Here is a 21,152-nt window from a genome sequence, read left to right on the forward strand (position 1 = left end):
TCATGAGATGATCGAGGCCCCTGTCAAGCTCCGCATTCAGCACAGAGTCTGTCTGGGTTTCTCTCTCCCTCTGTCCCTCCCCTCTGTGCTTGCACACTCTCTCCCCCGCCCCAAATAAGTAATTCTTTTAAAAAAAAAAAAAAAAAAAAAAAAGCACACACAGAAAACTGCCAGATTGTACTTTGGGGTCTTGGCTTCTACCAAAGTTGGATTCAAATTCTATTATGGAGAATTCTCAATTCTGAAAAATCATTTATTATTAAAAATATTTTAACAGAACCCAAGTTGATGTTTTTGTTTTATGTTAATTCTAGGAACAGGAAATAAGTAAAATTAAGCTTTAAGTTGCTTGTTCTCCCAGTTAAGTGAATTAACTGTTAATATTTATGAGATTAAAATTAAGCTTTAAGTTGGTTGTTCTCCCATTTAAGTGAATTAACTGTTAATATTTATGAAAAGAGAACTAAGTTAATAGCCTGGCATCTAAACTATGGTATATTCATGATCATACCTACTAGGATGGTAGCCATAAGGTCAAAAATCCAGTTTGCAATCAGGATGTCATTTTCTTTTTCTTTTTTAAGATTTTATTTATTTATGTGAGAGAGAGCACAGAGGGAGAGAGAAAAGCAGACTCCCACTGAACAGAAAGCCCAATTGGGGGCTCAATTCCAGGATCTGAAAATCATGACCTGAGCCAAAGGCAGATGCTTAACCAACTAAGCCACTCAGGAGTCCCAGGATATCATTTTCTAAAATGACTGATTATAATCAACATGTTTCTTTAAAAATTGATCTTAATGTAAGTAAGATTCCAGAAGATATTAGTTTGGAAGTCTTAATTTTCCTGATAAGAATTTTGTTTTGTTTTGCTTTAACAATTAAGATAATTAAGTTAGTTTTCAAGTACTGCTCATTCGCAATAATGAAGGTGGCATTTGGGATTTTGGAAAGGACTTTCTAAATTCAAGGACCTATGTGTGATTGCTTTTATCCCTCTTTGTTTATTAGGTCTGTAGTACTTCACATTTTGTTTTCCTTCCCACAGTTGACCTTGTTGGTCTAGTCTATAGAGAAACAAGACAGACTACCCTGCAAACTAAAGAACTAAGGTTTTCTGAAATGTTTTAGGAAATGTGGACTACACAACTCCCCTGTGTTACTGATGTCAGGAAATCTAGCAGAGTGCAGATATACATCAATCAATAACTTTATTTTTATTTATTTATTTTTTAATTTTTTTATAAATTTATTTTTTATTGGTGTTCAATTTGCCAACATATAGAATAACACCCAGTGCTCATCCCGTCAAGTGCCCACTGCAGTGCCCGTCACACAGTCACCCCCATCCCCCGCTCACCTCCCCTTCCACCACCCCTAGTTTGTTTCCCAGAGTTAAGAGTCTTTCATGTTCTGTCTCCCTTTCTGATATTTCCCACTCATTTTTTCTCCTTCAGTCAATAACTTTAGATAGGAATCTGGAAGCAGTGAAGTATAAGGAGCTTAAAGAGAACCCCTGGAGCTTTAGGAAGAAAAATCAGGAGCTTAGAATATAAAGTTGATACTTGGAATAGAATATGGGAGCCCATGAATAAATAGTATGGCTGGTAAATGCTGATCAGAACTAAGGTAGATATGCCTGAGCCCAGACCTGGGTCTGGGAAGAGTATTGGGCTAAGTTCTTAAGTCTTAATGTGATATTTCATTTCTCACTAACTGTGGAGTAATATTCTGGGAAATAATAGTGAAATTATAAAATTATTTTCCTTTTCCCTAATAGTTCAGATTGAGTCTTTATGTCTATAGCAGAGTAACTGGTTTCCTATAATAAGTATTCTGTGATAAATTAAAACCCTTCACTAAAACTTTTTTTTTCATTAAAACTTTTATTAAAGAGCCAAAGCAGTTAAATCTCATGGGCGTTATTTTTCTTTTATACATTCTTACTTTCAAATATATGTCATGTCCTAGCGTGTATCTACAGCCTTAATGCATTCTTTTTTTCTTTTTCTTTGCTATCCAATAGGTTAAATAGGGACATGCATAGGCAAAATCTGCTAGGAAATGAGCCCAGCAGCTGAGCTTCCCCAGAATCATTGTCCGGTTCCTATTTATAATGGCATCGAATGGGAAATCAGTTAAATTACCAAGTGATCTGTCATTAATGTAGGATAGGTTGCTTTAGGACAGAGAGAACATTAAGGTTTAGGTGTGGACTGGAGTTTTTCCAAAGAATTGAATGGCAGAGGAGTTGGGTGTTTTTATGTTAGGCTCCTTAGAAATTATTAGTGGTTATGTAGGGGGTAAGGGCAACTATTACTGAGCTCCATCCAGGATCTACAATAGCCAACAAGCCTTGGCAGGAGTTGTACAAATCCAGGGCTCACTCACATGGTACTGCTGTGAGTTCCTCTGCTGGTGGTAGCTTGCCATTCATGAAGGATGCTTAGCCTCTGTCATGTCATCTGATGTGTGCTTGCCCCATAGTTAGTGTAGTGTGAAAAAGAGGAAGCTTTCTGGGAGTGTTAGAGATGAATCCCTTGATCTCTCTGGCTTCTTGGTAATCCACTGTGATGTATGCAGCCTGCCCTGTTCTACACGGTGAAATCCCTATATTATTGAATAGAGGAGAGACTGAGCATATGAGGGGGCAAGGAGAGGAGGAAGGTTACCAAGTCTGTTCAAGAACAACATTGGCTGGTATGGAATGAGGCTGCTGTGCTGTTCATGGTCCTCTGGCTGCTTCCAAACCAAAACCAGGCACATGAGGTCCAGACAAGAAAGATTCCTAGAGAGTGTCTGTATTGTTAGGTGCTTATTCAGATGCCAGTGAAGGCTGTAAGCATTTCTAAAACTTCCTCGTCTCTAATTACCACAGTCCCCAGAGAGCTGAGCACTGGAATGTCTGCTGCTGCCCTAGTCTCTTAAGAGACTCTCTTAAAATACGGAGCCTTTTCTTTTGCACTGGCTGGTGGTATTCACCAGAAGTAAGGAGGCTTGGTCTCTAGGCTGTTTCCATGGCCATCTAATTAAATCAGGTGCCCCCGACAGGACTTGAATAACTGCTTAACATTGATATTTAAACAAAGTTTGAGGAGAAACAAACCCACCCTTGTAAATATCTCCTTCATATGAAAAAAAAAATTGAAGCTTTGAAAGCAAAAGAACAAGTTTTTCGAGTTTCTGCATCTGAATAAGCTCTCCAGTCTTATGTAGTACTTAAGTCTCTTTGTAAGTATTACTCACATTTCAGATCTAGAATTCCAGAAAGTACAGCAGAAGATGCTGTTTGATTGGGATGTAAGTATCATGCTTTTTGAAGCTTTCCATGTTTTTTTCAGTGAAGTTTTGTTAAAGATACTAAAATGCGAATTTTCAGGATTTCTTCTGATCCTTTGCAACCTAAACAAAAGCATTAGGTCCAAGCACAGTGACAGGATTCTAAAATCAGTTTTGCATCTAAGTTTCCTTTTGCTTCTTGCTTGTAAGATTTTATGAGATCTTAAAAATTTTGCTATAAATCACCTGGGAGATAGTTGTTGTTTTACCAGTTTTATAGGAGCGATTCCCACTTTAAAGTGTTTTGGATTATTTGCGCTTGAAGGAAGAACCCACTATCAAAAATAGTTATCATGGTTAGTAGTTCATTTCTTTAAATAAAATTGGTATGTCAGTTATATCTCAGTAAAGCTGGAAAAAATTGGTAGTTTTGTTTGCTAGTGGATCAACTCTTAGTTTTTCAGAAGGTTTGGTTTGGGTTTTGTTTTAATTACAGTCTATATAATTAGTTCTCAGCATGTTGAGGTAAAAGAGAATTGCACCAGCAAGTTTCCAATTTCTTCATCTCATTAGGTTTTTAACACGATTATTAGTATCATAATCAGCTATGATGTTTTCTGTTGCAGGTTTTCACATTCTCTGATTTGCAGGGTGTCTTGATTGGCTAATTTAGGCAAATTATTTTGATTGTCTTGATGATGGTTGGCTGATTAGAACACAGCAGGGGTATAATTTCTTCCTGAGAAATGTTGCATTCTTTTGGTTTTTGGTACCAGAACACTAAGAGGGTTTTTCTTTGTGTACATTCAATTATGATATTTGCCCATAACACTGGTAGAATGCCTGGAAAGCAATTACATTAGTGATAGAATAAGCATGAATGCTGTTAGTGGAAAAATTGCAAGTCTCAGGATGAGGTAGGGTGAAGGAGTTTCCTACGACTGTAGGACCAGACTTCTGTGTTTCTTCTCTGTATGTCCTGTGTTTCTGTGATTGTTTTAAGCACAGAAAGATGTGACTTGCTACAAAAGTCTTCAGAACTTATATAGCTTTCCAAGAATCGCTCAGTAATCCTAGTTTTCTCATCCTACAGAACTTCTGGTCATCTCCTGTTCTGAATGCTTCACATTCAGGAGGACCTCACCATGGAACAAAAAAATTTGCTCAAAAGTTAAAAAAAAAAAAAAAGTTTGCTTATATCATAAGACTTTTCCTTAAACTTAATGAAAGCAGTCATTTGATTTTGGTCATCTTTGCCCATCTCTGCCAAGAATTAGTCAGTCTCGGGATCCCTGGGTGGCGCAGCGGTTTAGCGCCTGCCTTTGGCCCAGGGCGCGATCCTGGAGACCCGGGATCGAATCCCACGTCGGGCTCCCGGTGCATGGAGCCTGCTTCTCCCTCTGCCTGTGTCTCTGCCTCTCTCTCTCTCTGTGTGACTATCATAAATAAATAAAAATTAAAAAAAAAAAAAAGAATTAGTCAGTCTCTTTCATTATTTGTCAAAGCTAATTCCATTCAGATTGTTTGCTTCCCATGTCTTTCAGTTACTACAAATTTTCTTAATTGGCTGAGTGGTAAAGACAGCATATTTTTTTTTTTTGGTTACTGTTGTGATGTTTTTGAAGAAAAAACATGGTTTTGATTCTGTGTATTTTCACACTTGAATAAATGTATACTACATAAATATTTTAATTAATAGTTCTGGCAGAATAAGCTGTTTGCTTAAAAGACTTTATCACTTTCTTTGACACTTCTTTCAGAAAACTTCATGGAAGGATTTTATTACCTTTCCTTTTTGACCTGTGTTGCTTTTTTAGCTAATGCTCTGAAAGCCATACCTCTCAAGAATAAACCAAAACTAGGCTATATAAAGCCATGAGCATGAAATCTAACTGACAACTCGCTGAACATCTTCCTGCTTAACCTTGAAGTCATCCTCAAGTTCTTCACTATCATTCAGGGGAATTATTTAGAACAAAACATCATCAGTAAAAGATCAGTGCTATATAAAACCCACTTTCAGAGGGTTTTTAAAGACCCAAGCTAGACAGGGGATTTCCTGGGCTTGCTAAACAAGCTCCAAGAAGCCTGTTAAATGCAGTTTTACAGTTAAAATGCCAAGGAAATGTAAAAAGATTTATTAACTGTGTAAGCTTTAGTTAAGGAATGAAGTGTAAATACCTGTGGAAAGTATTCAAGAAACTCTCAGGAAATTCAAGAACAGGTTTTCAGCATGATTTTTGCTTTATTTGTTTTTTTCCTTTAAAGCCTTAATTTCTGTTTTTTTACCTCATCAAAGAGAAGCCATCTAAATAGGGAATTTGGGTTATGACAAGAGTAGAAAGGTAGTGCCCTACATTTGAGAGAGAGTGGTAGAAATGAAAGGGTGTGGGCTCTGGCATCAGAAAGACTCACGTTCACGTTCTGGTTCTATTATCCTGGGCTTATCACTTGGCCCCGGATATGCCCAGGATATCCTCAGCTGTAAAATGGGTCATCATATGTTTCTATGAAGTTGTTCAGAGCATTTGATGGGACAGCACATGAGAGAACCTGCCACCTAGAAGGCTTTCAGTTTATGTTTCCTTCATGCTTCCTAAAGCTCATTGAAGGATATTTAGGCAGCTAGCTAGTCCTGGTCTCTCTGCCTTGTACCAATAAGTGTTTGATTATATTGCACTCATAATGAAGAAGATACCTAATGAAACCTCCTATAGAGGCAAATAGTAATGACTTGATTCCAACACTGCCAGTGGAGCCTCCCATCCGAGAAACAGGAGTATTTGGTGTTAATAAGTTAAATTTCAGAAACTAATGGACTCTGCTAATTGAATTCATCTTTGTTAATTAATAAGGTTCTAGGAAATTGGTTGCTTTGTTTTGTAATGCCCTGCAAAAGAGCAGTAAGACCTAATGACTACAAGTTCACTAGTTCCACCCTATTCTCTCCCTATACATAGAGTGGTGGTGACCAAAGTAACATCTTACACTTTGTCTTGAAATGTTATTGTTTAAACTCTTGGAATCATTGACTTGAGAGTGAATGTGGAAAAAACATGGATTGGGGATCCTGTGCTATCTGGCTAGTTTACATTTTAAGAGTTTCTTGAGGAGAAACTTGGGAAATCAGTCCAGTAACTACTGCTGCAATGCTGCAGCATAAGGGTGTATTGGTTTTATTTGCCAGGTTGAGCCAAAAGCAACACCCAGGAAGTTGGTTTTGTTTTTGTTTTTTTTTTTTCACTTGAGAGATGAAAAAATACTAATTTTTCTCCCTAGGAGAGGGTGCTGTTGAAGTTAGGGTTAAATAGTGTGGTGATTTCAAATTTGGAAGTGGAGTCAAAGTGGTAGTTACCCCGAGAATCATTCATATTCCCCAAGCTAAGCTTAGGTAAGGAGCCTGTTTTCTAGGAACTGCCTTCTAGATGTGTGACTGTTTCTATACTTACTATATGTTTATCCCCAAAGAGCCATATCTATGAAAGACTGACACATTTCCCCGTTCTTTAATACAGAGAGAATTTCCTAAATTTTTCACCTTCCGAGCAAGGGATAAGGTAAGTACTGATTGTGTCCCACTCTTTTTTTTTTTTTTTTTAAATCTTCATTTTTTTCTTTAAAACCCAAGAGTAGCTTATCTTTGCCAGGTGCTCTCTTTCCGTTCTCCTTTCTCTACCTAAACTTGTGCTTTTTTTTTTTTTTTTTTTTTTTTGCCTTATATGTGTCTTGAAACTAAAGAAGATTCCTTTCTGAAAGAGTTTGGTTTCAGAAACCAGGAAATGTGTTTAGCTGCAATGGCTTTTACAATCCTCCCTATGCTTTAGGATGGCCCTAATGATCTGATATTAAAGAACTACTATACTTAGAAGTATTATTCCTGTCATCCACAGATATTTACACCTAAGTCTTATTGATGTCCATTTGCTTTTCAATTTTAAAATACAGAATTTCAGACCATGTTGGTTACTTCCTGTTACCAGCTTTGCCTTTCCCTCTCCATTCATTCAATTAACATGTACTCCAAAGAAACAATTTTATTTCAGCAAAATATGCAATAAATGTAAATACAGCTTTAAAAAGATAATAATTCTATATCTGTGGAGATATAGAATATTCCAAAGTGAAATATTTTTATTTAAAAAAAATTATACGATGTTAACGTGTTGAGTATTTTACTATGTCATTTGAACTGCGCCAGAAATAAGAGTATAAAACCAGGCCCTGCCTATAAACATTTTAGTTGGGTAAACCCAAAACATTGGCATGTGAAATAGATATTAATATGAAGCAGTGTGTAGTTAATTATCAAAAATGAATTGTATAGACAGTAATGCAGTGGGAGTTCTTTTTTTTTTTTTTTTTTTGCAGTGGGAGTTCTGAGGGAATTGGTGTTTTTGTTTGCTTGTTTTTAATGGAGAGCATCTCCCCTTGTAAAAGCATAAATGATGAAAGTTTGGGAAATAAATAGGTATGTTAGTCCATAATCTTATGTAAGCTCTAGCATTATCCTTGTATGTAGCTCATTTTTGTTGTTTATTTGCACATCATCACTCATATTTCTATTTTTAAGCATCTCTTTTACATATATGTTCATAATACAATTTTATAACTACTTCTCATTATCTACTTTTGTGCTTAGTTTGAGGAGGATCGTATCTATCGTCACCTGGAACCTGCCCTCGCTTTCCAGTTAGAGCTGAACCGGATGAGAAATTTTGACCTTACTGCCATTCCATGTGCTAATCATAAAATGCATCTGTATCTTGGGGCAGCCAAGGTGGAGGTGGGCACAGAAGTGACAGACTACAGGTTCTTTGTTCGTGCAATCATCAGACATTCTGATCTGGTCACCAAGGTGGGTACTATACTTTGGTGGGAAGTTATCCCTGAGGGAAGGGACGGAGAAACAGACACTGCTCAAAATCGGGTTTTCATTTTTTGAATCAATGCTCTTATTTTCATTCATTCTGTTCTCTAGTAACCAACAGAAGTCCGAGAGTCCTTTCTCTCACTGAAATAAATATTCCAGGGGTACCTGGTGGCTCAGTCAGTTAAGCGGCTGCCTTCAGTTGAGGTCATGATCCCAGAGTCCTGGAATTGAGCCCTGAGTCAGGCTCCCTGCTCAGCAGGGAGTCTGCTTCTCCCTCTCTCTCTGTTCCTTCTCTTTCTCAGTTGCTCACTTTTTCTTTCAAATAAATAAATAAATAAAATTTCTAAAAATAAATAAATACTCCATATTGTAAAGAGCTTTAAAAATTTTTTTTTCTTGGTGGTGGAAGCATGAAAGCACTCACTTGGGAAAAGGAAAAGCATCTTAACAGAAAAATCACAGGGAGTGTTGGGTGACAATAGAAGACAAAGAGAAAAGTTAGAGATGGCCTTATAAGCCCATCTAGAGGTAGGGTAGTTTCTGTGTATAGCAAGGCACTTCCTGGTGTGTTATCTCCTGCATCCCATAGCTATACCCTTTCTATAACTTTTACTTCTAAACAGATTTACTTTCTAAATTGCTCTGTTTGCCATATGTGAAATGTAATCCTGTTGGAGATATAGCTCCAGGGATGCCCATCATCTCCACCTATTGGAAGGAAATGGCTTGCTCTAGGAGGCAGGAGGAAGGCTGGGAGGTCTTTATTTGACCCTTGCCCCTGCCAGCTATTATCATTGAGCTGACCCTAGGGAGAAAGGTAACATCAGCAGGTGCCTTACAATTCTCGACATATTACTATTAAAGTTATTATAATAGCCAGTTCTTCATTGACTCCTCTAAAACACACTAATGTTGATGATGATTTTCTTCTTACATAGGAAGCTTCTTTTGAATACCTACAAAATGAAGGGGAGAGGCTGCTTCTAGAAGCCATGGATGAGTTGGAAGTTGCTTTTAACAATACAAACGTTCGCACTGACTGTAACCACATCTTCCTCAACTTTGTGCCCACGGTCATCATGGACCCATCAAAGGTAATTCCTCTTTAGTGTCTCTTCCAGCATTACCACACAGAAGCAAAGAGATTCATCCATATTTATTTATTCTTACTTGGACCTGGAGACCGGTACTCTCAGCCAGCTAGTTGAGCCCTTGATGTTTGAAGTTTACAGAATGCTTGTGAGACACAGTTTCCAGGAGGGTGTCAGAAATATGATATAGCCATTGAGAGCAGACATCAAAACAAAGGCGGTATGATATTATCTTGTTGGTCGTTTATAAGTACAAAAACATAAAATTTCTTTCTGTTATTCCATCAGTACTTGCTCAGTGATATTTGTCATCATAGTGGTCCTGTTTTTTATAATTCCCTGGAAGTTCTCACCCGGAAAAACTTGCTCTTCTTGGGCATTTGTGTAAAATTGCTGCTGCTTTGCTCTAAATTTCCCTAAGGAGACTATGCACCTTCCCAAAGTGTCTAACCTGTTTCTCTTCATTATTTTTCCACAGGGAGAGTATTTGTTTGATAAGGAATTTTCACATGTGTTATGTATGTTTTCTATCCTGAGGCTTTATTCTAAAAATGCATTCCATATAATTGAAGGAAGGAAAACAGGGTGCTTCTATACTTGACCTTTTATCCCAGGTATAATAAAGACAGGCTACTCTGTTTGTATTCCCTCTAACCTTTTTTATTTTTTAATATTTATTTTTTCATGAGAGATAGAGAAAGGTAGAGACACAGGCAGAGGAAGAAACAGGTTCCATGCTGGGAGCCCGATGTGGGACTTGATCCTGAGACTCTGGGATCATACCCTGAGCCAAAGGCAGGTGCTCAACCGCTGAGCCACCCAGGTGTCCCTCCCTCTAACCCTTCTCTGCCATGTTATTGTGGAATTTCCTGAGGAGAACCAGTATCACCCTTTCCCAAGATCAGTTATAGGCATGGACTTTTGCTTTTTTGAACTTAATTTCTAAGACCTGAAAAATCATTTTCTACTTTTTTTCTTCAAGACTCCAAAACTACTGCTAGGTTTCTTTAGTCTGTCAGGAAAACCAAGGACAACTCAGTATCAAGTCTCATCATCTAGTTTAATTAAAGTTTCCCCTAAGCATTCTGGGACTGATGAGTCTGGAAGACTGAAAACCTGGCCAGGACACAATATAACCATGTATGTTTTTAGATTTGACATCATTTCTCTGAGTTTGTTTAATATCTGCCTGTCTGCTTCCATTCTAAATACTCATACCCCCCCATTATGTCTTTCCAGTCTAGAGAGCTGTCAGTTTTCTGTATGTAGAGATTGTTGACTTTTATTCCTCTGAGAAAAAGATAGATAGATACCTCTTAGTTAACAAGCAAGTGTGGGACTACAGAAGTCAACTCCTTGAAATCCATCCTAATCCAACATTCTGTGGTATGAAAATAGACTACAAGGGTCGCACATACTTCTGAAGAACCATAAGAGAAGGGTGGTAGATATTTTTGATATTTTCTAAGTTGAGAAAGCATTTTATTTATTTATTTATTTTATTTTATTTTTTTAATTAATTTTTATTGGTGTTCAATTTACCAACATACAGAAAAACACCCAGTGCTCATCCCGTCAAGTGTCCACCTCAGTGCCCGTCACCCCTTCCCCTCCAACACCCGCCCTCCTCCCCTTCCACCACCCCTAGTTCGTTTCCCCGAGTTAGGAGTCTTTATGTTCTGTCTCCCTTCCTGATATTTCCCAACATTTCTTCTCCCTTCCTTTATATTCCCTTTCACCATTATTCATATTCCCCAAATGAATGAGAACATACACTGTTTGTCCCTCTCCGATTGACTTATTTCACTCAGCATAATACCCTCCAGTTCCATCCACGTTGAAGCAAATGGTGGGTATTTGTCGTTTCTAATTGCTGAGTAATATTCCATTGTATACATAAACCACATCTTCTTTATCCATTCATCTTTCGATGGACACCGAGGCTCCTTCCACAGTTTGGCTATTGTGGCCATTGGAGAAAGCATTTTAGAAAGCTAATTCATTTAAGAAAACATTAAATTTTTATTTATTTATATTTACTTATTTATTTTAGGAAAGCAGTGATTTTAATCTTGACCACACTCTGGGAAGGTTTTGTAAAAATGGGAACATTAAAGATACTAAAAATACCATTTCACAAGAAAGCTTTAAGGAATTAGATAATTTCTACATCTTATAAGAAAACATTAATTTTGAGTAGTTATGTCCTAGCTGCCTACTGCCATATTGAGAAAACAAAATTTCACTTTAGAATCTGAATAAGGAGAAATCCCATCTAAGGCTATCTGGTTAAAATAACTTGCCTAAACCAAAAACTAGGAGCACTAATCTGCCCTGGTATAAGCCTGAGAGAAGCTAAGGAACATCCACCCCATGTACTTAAATCCCAATTGGACTTGGCAATGACCAAGCTTCAGAGCTCTGTTTAGAGAGAACATCCTAGCACTACCTACAAATTGCCTGTCTTTAATTTGTGCGATTTACCAAGAGGCATATATTATAAAGTTTAATAAAATTGTATAGGAAAAAGCTCATGGTGGTAATTGCTATGATGATTTAAGGTCCTGTAAGTGCAATGAAACATAGTTACCATGCATATAAATGCTACTTAATAGCTATTTAACTAGAGATTTTATTCTTATTTGGGGCTTTCTCTTAAATCCCATGGCTTGTAATTTTAGATACTGCAGATCTTTGATATAGAATATGAATATAATTGGGAAAGGAATAGGGAGTCGCATAGATTTGGGTATTGTGAGGCAGAGAATCCCACTTCAATGCCATGCTGGCATGAAATTGTCTCTGACTTGTCCTAAGCAAGAGTAGGGTGGGAGAGAAATTATCTTACTTTTTATAAGGAATACATGTAGCGCATCTCCAGAAACCAACACCTTTTTCCATTCCATCTTTCCCAAAGATGGGCAGACCTGAAACAGGTTCTAGTTACAAGGTGTTTTAAATTTTGTGCTTGGTGATGTGTCTGTGACAGATTGAGGAATCTGTGCGGAGCATGGTAATGCGCTATGGAAGTCGGCTGTGGAAATTACGTGTCCTCCAGGCAGAACTGAAAATCAACATTCGCCTGACACCAACTGGAAAAGCAATTCCCATCCGCCTCTTCCTGACAAACGAGTCTGGCTATTACTTGGACATCAGCTTGTATAAGGAAGTGACTGACTCCAGGACAGCCCAGGTACAGTAGTCAAGCAGGCTCTTCAGCATTTTGATTTGGTCCTAAAGATGAGTTACTTGTCCTTGTTATGGAAGACCCAAACTCACAAGTCCCATTGATTCACATAGCAGAGTTCTCCTCGGTCAGCTTAAATGGTCACATGAATTTGAAAAACTTCATTTGACTTGTAAGATGTGTCTGTGTTCTTAATTGCGGATGTTATGAAACCCTCAATCTTTTGTGGCATGCTGATGAACCCTGAGAGATGCCAAGTGAACCTGACTCCAGAGGTAACTCTGCAATTTAGAGTTCTTTTTTGGAGGGCTCTTGAACTACCTAAACTATCTGATCTGGTCTTACCTGTACTCCTTCCTGTTTTCAGCTAGACAGTCTAATCATTGGCAAGAAAAGAAAAGAGAATTTTGAAGTATCACCAACTTTGATCTTAAAGAAGGAAAATTTCAGCGTGATTTGATAGCTTTAGCTATGTCAAGCAGTGACTGTCGTATTTACCCCTATGTTATTGCATTTACTCACATTATTTTTCCTTCAAAGAGCTCAGAGTATTATATGTCTATAAAAGAGCAAAGTAGTAAACTTGAATCCCCTTTTCAGGTAGAAAAGTCAAGAATGTGAAAAGGGAAGATGAGTCATTCAGTAGATTCATTCTGTCCTAACAGAGAATTCCTTTTAATCTGTATTACCACCTTCATTTCTAAATATTTGTGCCATTTGCTGTGATACTGGATTTAGGTTGGTTTGCTATGGCTCACATATTCTTAAGAACTAGGATATTATTTTAGGTTTTTGGCCTCAACTTGGGAAGTGCATTTCTTCTGGTTAAAAGATGACCTTGCTCCAGTATGTGTACTCAAAGGTTTTAGTTTCTTCTATGCATGGGGTACCAGAAAGAGATTATGTGTCTCTTGTTTTTGTCTATGTCCTTTTAAATCCAGAAACAGAGGCAAGAGAAGACATTTTTGTGTATTTTAAACATGAATTATAAAAACCTGAGTTTGGATAGTTGTCAGAGTGACCTTTCATTTTATGCTTTGATTCCCAGTTAGATGGCCAGAGAAATCTATCCAGTGAGAAGTGAACAGTTAAAACGGAGAGAGTGAGTGAGCACAAGAGTACAAAGGGGTGAGCAAGGGAAAGAGTATACAATAATATTTGCTGCATTTGATGTTTTTCAGGACAACCTTAAAGACATTTTCAGTCAAAGCTTTCCAATGGGCAGGGATATTTTTAATTAACTTCTACAATGGCTTCAAGGCAGGTCTATTCTTGTGAAAAATAAGATGGCCACTTGAGATTTTAATGTTTTTGATAAATATGTTTGTTCTTCATAACACTTTTTTTCCCTTTCTTTTATTAGAAAGCTCTTAGATTTCCCTCATTCTGGCTAGTGCTGACACAGGGGCATGAAAGGCTCAGATGCCTTCAGTCAGAATTTAGTACTATGCCTGGCACAAAATAAGCACTCAATAAGGATCTGAAAGAATGAATAAGTTACCTTTTGCCTAAGGGAAAAACCCTATTACCTTGGGTCCTGCATATTTAGGAAGCCTGGAAGGAAGAGGTCTCCTTCAGGCTCTTCAGTTGAGAGAGTTCAGCAGCTACTGCTGAATGTAAACCCAGGAGCCCGAGAGAACCAGCAAAAGGAACAGACCTTCAACGCTGCTCTGGTGCTCTTAATGTCTCCGTGATGCTTACTGCCAATTTATTTTTTCCCTGTCTTTGTTCTAGTGAATCATTATGTAAATTTAAAATAATGGAGAACCCTGTGTATCATTCATTCATTTATTCGTTGATGTAACATGATTGACCACCTAGAGTATGTCAGGGACTTTGGATTCCAAGATAAAAAGTAATCTCTATTCTTGAGAAATTTACATCGAGGGGGGAAGACAATGGATAATTAGTTTCTCTGTAGTATGATTATTTGTGCTATCATAAAATAGGTACAAGGTTCTAATGGAACAGACTATATAGGATCAAAGTTTGTTTTCTGAGAGAAGCCCTTTTGATGGCCCCTGGTAAAAGGTGTATGATATATAAAATATATACATGTTTTCATGAATTTATAAAAAATACATTTTACAAAATTTTTAAAGACTTTATTTATTTGAGAGGGAGAGAGAATCTGAAGCTGACTCCACACTGAGCATAGAGCCCATTGTGGGGGTCATTCCCACAACTGTGAGATCATGACCTGAGCCAAAACCAAGAGTCAGACACTTAACCTATTAAGCCACCCAGGCGCCCCTGGATGTACCAAAATTTTTATATTCATTCACCTATTGATGGACATTTGAAGTTTTATTTTCCAGTTTGGGTTATTATAAATAAAGCTACCATATGAACATTCATTTACAAGTTTTTATGTAAATATGTTTTCATTTCTCTTGGGTAAATTAATTACTGGGTAATAGTAAGTGTATGTTTAACTTTATAAGAAACTGCTAAACTGTTTACCAAAGCAGTCATACCATTTTAAATTCCCAGAAGCAGTGAGACTATCTAGAGGGCTTTCTCCAGTCTTTCTTAGTCCACATAGTTACATTGCTTAACTAATGACCAGCCTGCCTGCCTTCCACCATGGCAAAAGTGAGTTGCAAACTCTGTACCCACAACTCTTGTCTTTCCTAATAGACAAGAAATGTAGTCTCAAGAATCTGCGCTTTTTCTTGTCTTGATTCAGTTTATCTCCTCTGAGTCCAGTTTTCCCATTCTAACACCCATTTCACACTTTGAATCTTTTAAAACATTACCATTTCTACCTAAGACATTGCTAATTCTACCTCCTACCCAGTGACTTTCACCATTAGTCATGTGGACTGGAAACTCCATTCTGTGGGGTTTTAAGCAGCCCAAGACAATTTTTGCTCAGTATAGGATTTGATGGGGCAAAAGTCAGAACATATTTGTTCCTCTGATGTAGGGGGCTAAGGATTTACTTAGCTAAATGGTGTCCAGGGTTTGGAAAAGCACTTAATTCTGTCGTTAGGCCTATATATCAGGTTCACAAATCTAATCCTTAGTGGTAGACCTAAGCTTATCTATTTCAGACCAGAATAGATAAGTGGGTATTCACACATACCCTTATTTCCCACATTTGTATTCACTATGTTGGGAATCTATATTTTATGTATTCATGCATAAGGTGCCTAGTTTAGTGTCATACAGCCTCTGGGCACTCAATAAATATTAACTGAATTGAAGTAATGGCGTCCCTTATAAATATTCATAAGCAAATAAAACTCTATATGGAGTATGAGGTACTCTTCTAGAAATATTTGAGTTAAAGTGATTAAAAACTGGTGTGGTGATTTCATTATGTGACAGTATAGGTATTTTAGGACCTATTTACTAGTTGTAACATACTGGAGGAGATAAATATATGTATCTACAGTATATACATATATATAATAACACATTGATTTTACTACGGGCTATGTCTTATGAGCTAACAAGAACGATGGAAGCTAGATGATTAGCTAGATGGAAGGATGAAATCCACTTCTGGCAAAAATCTTTGAAGCCTTTGTGTGGCTAATAACACTTATGGAGCACCTTCTAATCAGTTAGACTGAAGTGCAGAACCTTGACCTGGCTGTCTGTTGTTGGCGAAAGAGCAGAATTCTCCTTAGTGCATAGCTGTTCCTCAACTTAAATGTGAGGACTGCTCAGATTTGTTAGTTGACCTACTTCATTTCGAGAATATGGAATTCAAGTCACTTCAGAAGGCAAGCATTGTCAGTGTGTCTCTGAGATGTGAAATTTATACTGTTTTTTACTCTTGTTAATTTTGACTAATCCAAAAGTGAGAGCATCCCATGGTGTGTCATTGGTCACATACCATTTTTTGGAGTTCGTTAATCTGTAGAGAGGTGAGAACACTACCCAGTGTGTAAAGGCATGTCTTAGCTACCCAACCCACCAAAAATGTGTTTCAAGAAATAGCACTCATGAAAAAAGCCCCTCTAGGCAGCTCTCTCTCTTTCTCTCTTTTTTAAAAGATTTTATTTATTTATTCATGAGAAACAGAGAGAGAGAGAGAGAGAGAGAGAGATAGGCAGAGACATAGGCAGAAGGAGAACCAGGCTTCCTGCAGGGAGTCGGATGTGGGACTTGATCCCGGGAACACGTCCTGAGCCAAAGGCAGACGCTCAACCACTGAACCACTCAGGGGTCCCTATTCTCTATCTCTTAACTCCCCATACCTTTCTCTTTCTCCTGCAGATCATGTTTCAGGCATATGGAGACAAACAGGGACCATTGCATGGAATGTTAATCAACACTCCATATGTCACCAAAGACCTGCTTCAATCAAAGAGATTCCAGGCACAATCCTTGGGGACAACATACATATATGATATCCCAGAGATGTTTCGGCAGGTAAAGATGGCTAAGTGGAGGGCTCTGATATGTTCCAAAGAGACAGGGTTTTTCCTGAATTTCCAGAGGCAATTTAGCCTGGAGTGGGGGACTTGCAAAGGGCAGGAAATATCTTAACACTCCTCTCATTTCTCTCTCGTTCGGGATTTGGTGACTGCCAACTCCAATATTGGGTAGTTCTTTATGAATTAACAGGAGGAATGGTGAGGATAGAAGCCTCTATTGACGAGAAAGTAAACTGAGACAGCATGCCTGTGATGGTAGTTTATAATGACCTGTGTGAGGAGTTATGTATCTCCTAAACCTATAATCAAATTTTGGCTGTTAAAAAAGACATTTGGAACTCTAGTTCTTTTTTTCCTATTTTCCAAGATAACCCAGGTCTTGAGCTGATAGCCTAGGTTACTATGGATAGAATCAATACCAATAACATACAAATGGATGAACCCTAGTTCATGACGCAGTTTAAAGTATCAGTTCTTTTGTGGGAGATATATTATGGCTGAATAAAAACTAGTGTGAAAAAATACGACATTATGATTCTCGTTCTTTATATGAAATAAATTCCTTTGATCTGTATGGTGAATCATCTCTATGCTGCAGATTTTTCTTCCATCATTGGAAGGTAAGAAATGTACATCTGCAACAGAAAATGCAACAGATAAAGTATCAAAAGAATACTGAATTTGTCCTTTCAAAAAAAATCTATGAATATAGGATTTTTCCAAGTCTCCTAGTCAGTACTACCATTATTACCACATTTGAATTTTAATAAAATAATATATGTATGTGGCCTTGGTAAATAGTCCATCTGTAGTTCCTGTATTATTTATAAATTCAAGAGATTTCCTTTAGGTAGTCATTTGTTTACAAGTTCTGTCTCTAAAAACATAATTATCTTCATTTAGTGTTACCAGCATTGTTAACCTTACAAGTCGAGTATTAGTTCTGTTCCCCAATGCCAGAACTATAAATAGAAATGTCATTCTATTTAATTCTCCCTAAAGAATAGATGTAAACAAACAAACAAAAAAGAATAGATGTAAACATTGTGATTAGAATGCATCATGTTACCTTTAAATGTTGCTTGAGACAAGCAAAGAAACAACTAGTTCCCACTTCATGAGGCATTTGTTTTGGTCATACGAAGTTGGAAGTGGAGATCATGGTAGTTTTTAAGTGGATTGGCATGTCTGTCTGTCTTCTCAAATTTGAGCAGAATTGATCTGGCATATTTACAAATAGTCCTACACCCCTCATGAGCTAATTCCTGAATGGGGGCCTATAGATCTGAAAAGACATTAGAAAGAGGATGATGCTTCCCCTGAACCTCTAGTAGAAACTATACTTGCCTTTGTGGATTTTCTTTGTATTAGCTGAGTGTCATGTCATTTTTCTTGATTATTTTTCTATTCTTCTACGATTTTTCTTCCTTTTTTTAAGGAAGGATTAATCTACTTATTTAATTTTTTATCTTAATTTTCCTGGGGTCTGGTCAGGTCTGTTTATTAGGTCTGTTGTGTTTGTTAATGCTCTAGGGCTGATTCAGAATCAGTAGTGACTTTGTTGGAAAAGTGCCTGCTTTTGACATGTGAAAAACATTATGTGAAAAATAATTACAAATCTATTTTAACTGAGAATGAGAGCTGTAGGATTTGGCCTGATGCTTTTGATGTTCAGCAGAGCACTTGGAAAGATAAAAAACGGATGGACTGAAACTTAATATTTAATATTTAATATTTTTGTGTATGTTGAATTCTCTGTCACTGATGAGTCAAACTTCTCTCCTCCACTAGTCTCTGATCAAACTCTGGGAATCTATGTCCACTCAAGCATTTCTTCCATCACCCCCCCTGCCTTCTGACATGCTGACATATACGGAGCTCGTGTTGGATGATCAAGGTCAGCTGGTCCACATGAACAGGCTTCCAGGAGGAAATGAGGCAAGTAGCTGAGTCCCCTTCCCCTCTTATCTCTGACTACTAGTAGCAGCTTTCCATGGAAGTGGTCATTAAAAAGCATTAATTTAGACGCTACATAGGCAGCATAGTAGTCTTGCTGGTAGAGGTCTTTAAAGAGAGAACATGGACTAGATATCAAGAAACTAATAATTTTTTTGGTATGATAATGACATCTACTTTTTGAAATGGTATTACAGTTTTGCTTTCTAAAAAAGAATGATTTTTACTGTTGGACATACCTCTTTAAAATAGTTACAGGTGAAATGATCCAGTGTCTAGGATTTGCTTCAGAGTTACAGAGGGGTGAGTGTGGGACTATAGATAAAACAAGATTCGCCATGGGTTGTTATTTAAAGCTAAATGATATATCCATTGGAAAAGACCATTTTCTCTATTCTTGTATATGCTTGAAATTTTGAGATTTTTCTATATAAAAAGTTAAAATATTGTTTTGCTTTTTTTTTTTTTTTTAATCTTATTTGGATATTTACATACCAGTATACCTTTTTTGGCATGTTTTCTGTGCTCAGGTAATTTAATCTGGTGTTGTTATGATCATGGTAAATATATTCTTAAGGGACTCAGTCAGAATCAGGGATTTAAACGTAAAAGAAAGTAGCAGTAGCCCAATTCTGATAATCTAAGGATGCATTTTCTGGCTTTGGAATCCTCTCTCATAATGATATAAAGTCATATTCTGCCCCATACCCTGTGTCCTTGTCTTCCTGATTTTAACTGCTTTCAATGTACAGTTAAAAACAAAATAAAAATAATAAAAAGAGATTTTTATTTCAACCCTAGATAAATCTCATTCTTTAGAAAGAGTAATCTTTACCTAGGTATTCTCCATAAATGGGCTGGGTAGACCTTTGGAGATAACATGTGGTATCTTTCATTTCGTGCAATGTCTTTTCAAAAAATGTTAGTACATATACAAGGTGTGTGCTGTTTCAGTAAGTACACCAGTGGATGCCAAAAGTAGATGAATTGGTATTAAGATGGATGCAAGCATTGGACCAGATGGGGAGTGTCAGACTGTAGGAGTTGTTCTAACACCTCAACAAATAGCAAAGGCAAGAGGTGAAGGAGGAAAGATGTATAGAATTTTGACAAGAATAGATATATACTTGTTAACACACGAAGTTGAAGCATAGGTTTGTGCCGCTGTGTAGCATCTACATAATGAGCCCCCCAATGGCAAGGAAAAGCTTCATTGTGCTAGACTTAAATTCTGACTCATTCAACAGTGTAGTCTTTAGGAATGGAAGGCACCCCTGTGAACATGGAGAAAAACAGTTTTAACTAATGTAATTAAAACAAAAAAATGAGATATTTGGCCATGTGAAAGCTAGCAGCATTGCTGTGTGAAACCTCTTGCCATGATCTTTCTCTTCTGCTTTCTCTCTGCTCTCATTCTGTGTTTGAGCGAACAGAGACTGGGGGAATAGTGAAATCCCAGAGGGACAGAGCTCTGTTCTTGCTGAAATTACAAGCACAGAGCTGCCTGGGCATGAACATGTAGTGTTTACTCTGCCAGTATGAATACAAATAGTCTTATTATACGGGACTCTGTACCCAAAGACCACACACACACACACACACATACACACACACACACACACACAAAAGAATAAAAAAAAAAATTAAAGGTTTTTTTTAACCCTTTTAAGACCCAGCAGACCTGGGTAGAAAAGGGATATATCTTTAACAGCCGTGGAGAGTACTACAATTTTGAGCAGTAGAGTCAGTATAAGGACCATATGTTTCCCTTCGCCCAGTACTTTAATAATCTTGAAATCAAGAAATCTAATTGTATGCATGTATGCATTTATTTATTTATTTTTGCTTTTTGTCAGTTCTCACTTTCTTCTGAATGTTCTACTCTTTTCCCTCAGTTGCCTATTTTCTTTGTTCTATTTTCCTTTTCTTCAGATGATTGACTAGGATTGAGGCTGAGTTGTTAGCTTGCTATTTCTGAGTCTTTGAGCTCGGGAGGAGTGAGACTGATGTTCTTTTGTGAGCAGTTAGTGACTAATGCCTGGGATAGCTGGTAAAGTCAGTCTGTGGCTGTAGCTAGATTATAGGGCATTGCACAACAGGAATGAGGTTGGGGTATTAGTATCAAACTCCGTTACCAATAACTTGAGCATACAATGGTACATGTCCACTGAGAAACTGACCAATATAAAGATGGGGTTTCAGCAGTCAGAACTCTGAGGGACAGCTGTGCCTAAGAGATGACAAGGTGTCAGTGGGATGTATTTCCTCATGCTGAGCCTAGTTTTATCAGAGCAAGTTGACTTTCAGCTGTTGCAGTTTAATTTTCTTTGGCCAAAGAGACAAGTTTGTCATGAGCCTGGCGCTCTACGTATTTACCC

The 21,152-nt window shown here is 37.5% G+C and overlaps 1 protein-coding gene across 7 annotated transcripts in view; it reads left to right on the forward strand.

Moving 5' to 3' along the window:
• Positions 1-21,152, forward strand: part of ACACA (acetyl-CoA carboxylase alpha) — a 294,471-nt gene that overhangs the window by 182,489 nt on the left and 90,830 nt on the right. For all 7 annotated transcript variants that reach the window (XM_041723740.1, XM_041723744.1, XM_041723742.1 and 4 more), the window contains 6 exons: positions 6,795-6,836; positions 7,919-8,134; positions 9,088-9,243; positions 12,230-12,433; positions 16,658-16,813; positions 18,610-18,756. In XM_041723740.1, the coding sequence (XP_041579674.1) occupies positions 6,795-6,836; positions 7,919-8,134; positions 9,088-9,243; positions 12,230-12,433; positions 16,658-16,813; positions 18,610-18,756 (921 nt within the window). The remainder of the gene's footprint in view (positions 1-6,794; positions 6,837-7,918; positions 8,135-9,087; positions 9,244-12,229; positions 12,434-16,657; positions 16,814-18,609; positions 18,757-21,152) is intronic.

This window comes from Vulpes lagopus, chromosome 12, assembly GCF_018345385.1.
Source record: "Vulpes lagopus strain Blue_001 chromosome 12, ASM1834538v1, whole genome shotgun sequence".
NCBI lineage: Eukaryota > Metazoa > Chordata > Mammalia > Carnivora > Canidae > Vulpes > Vulpes lagopus.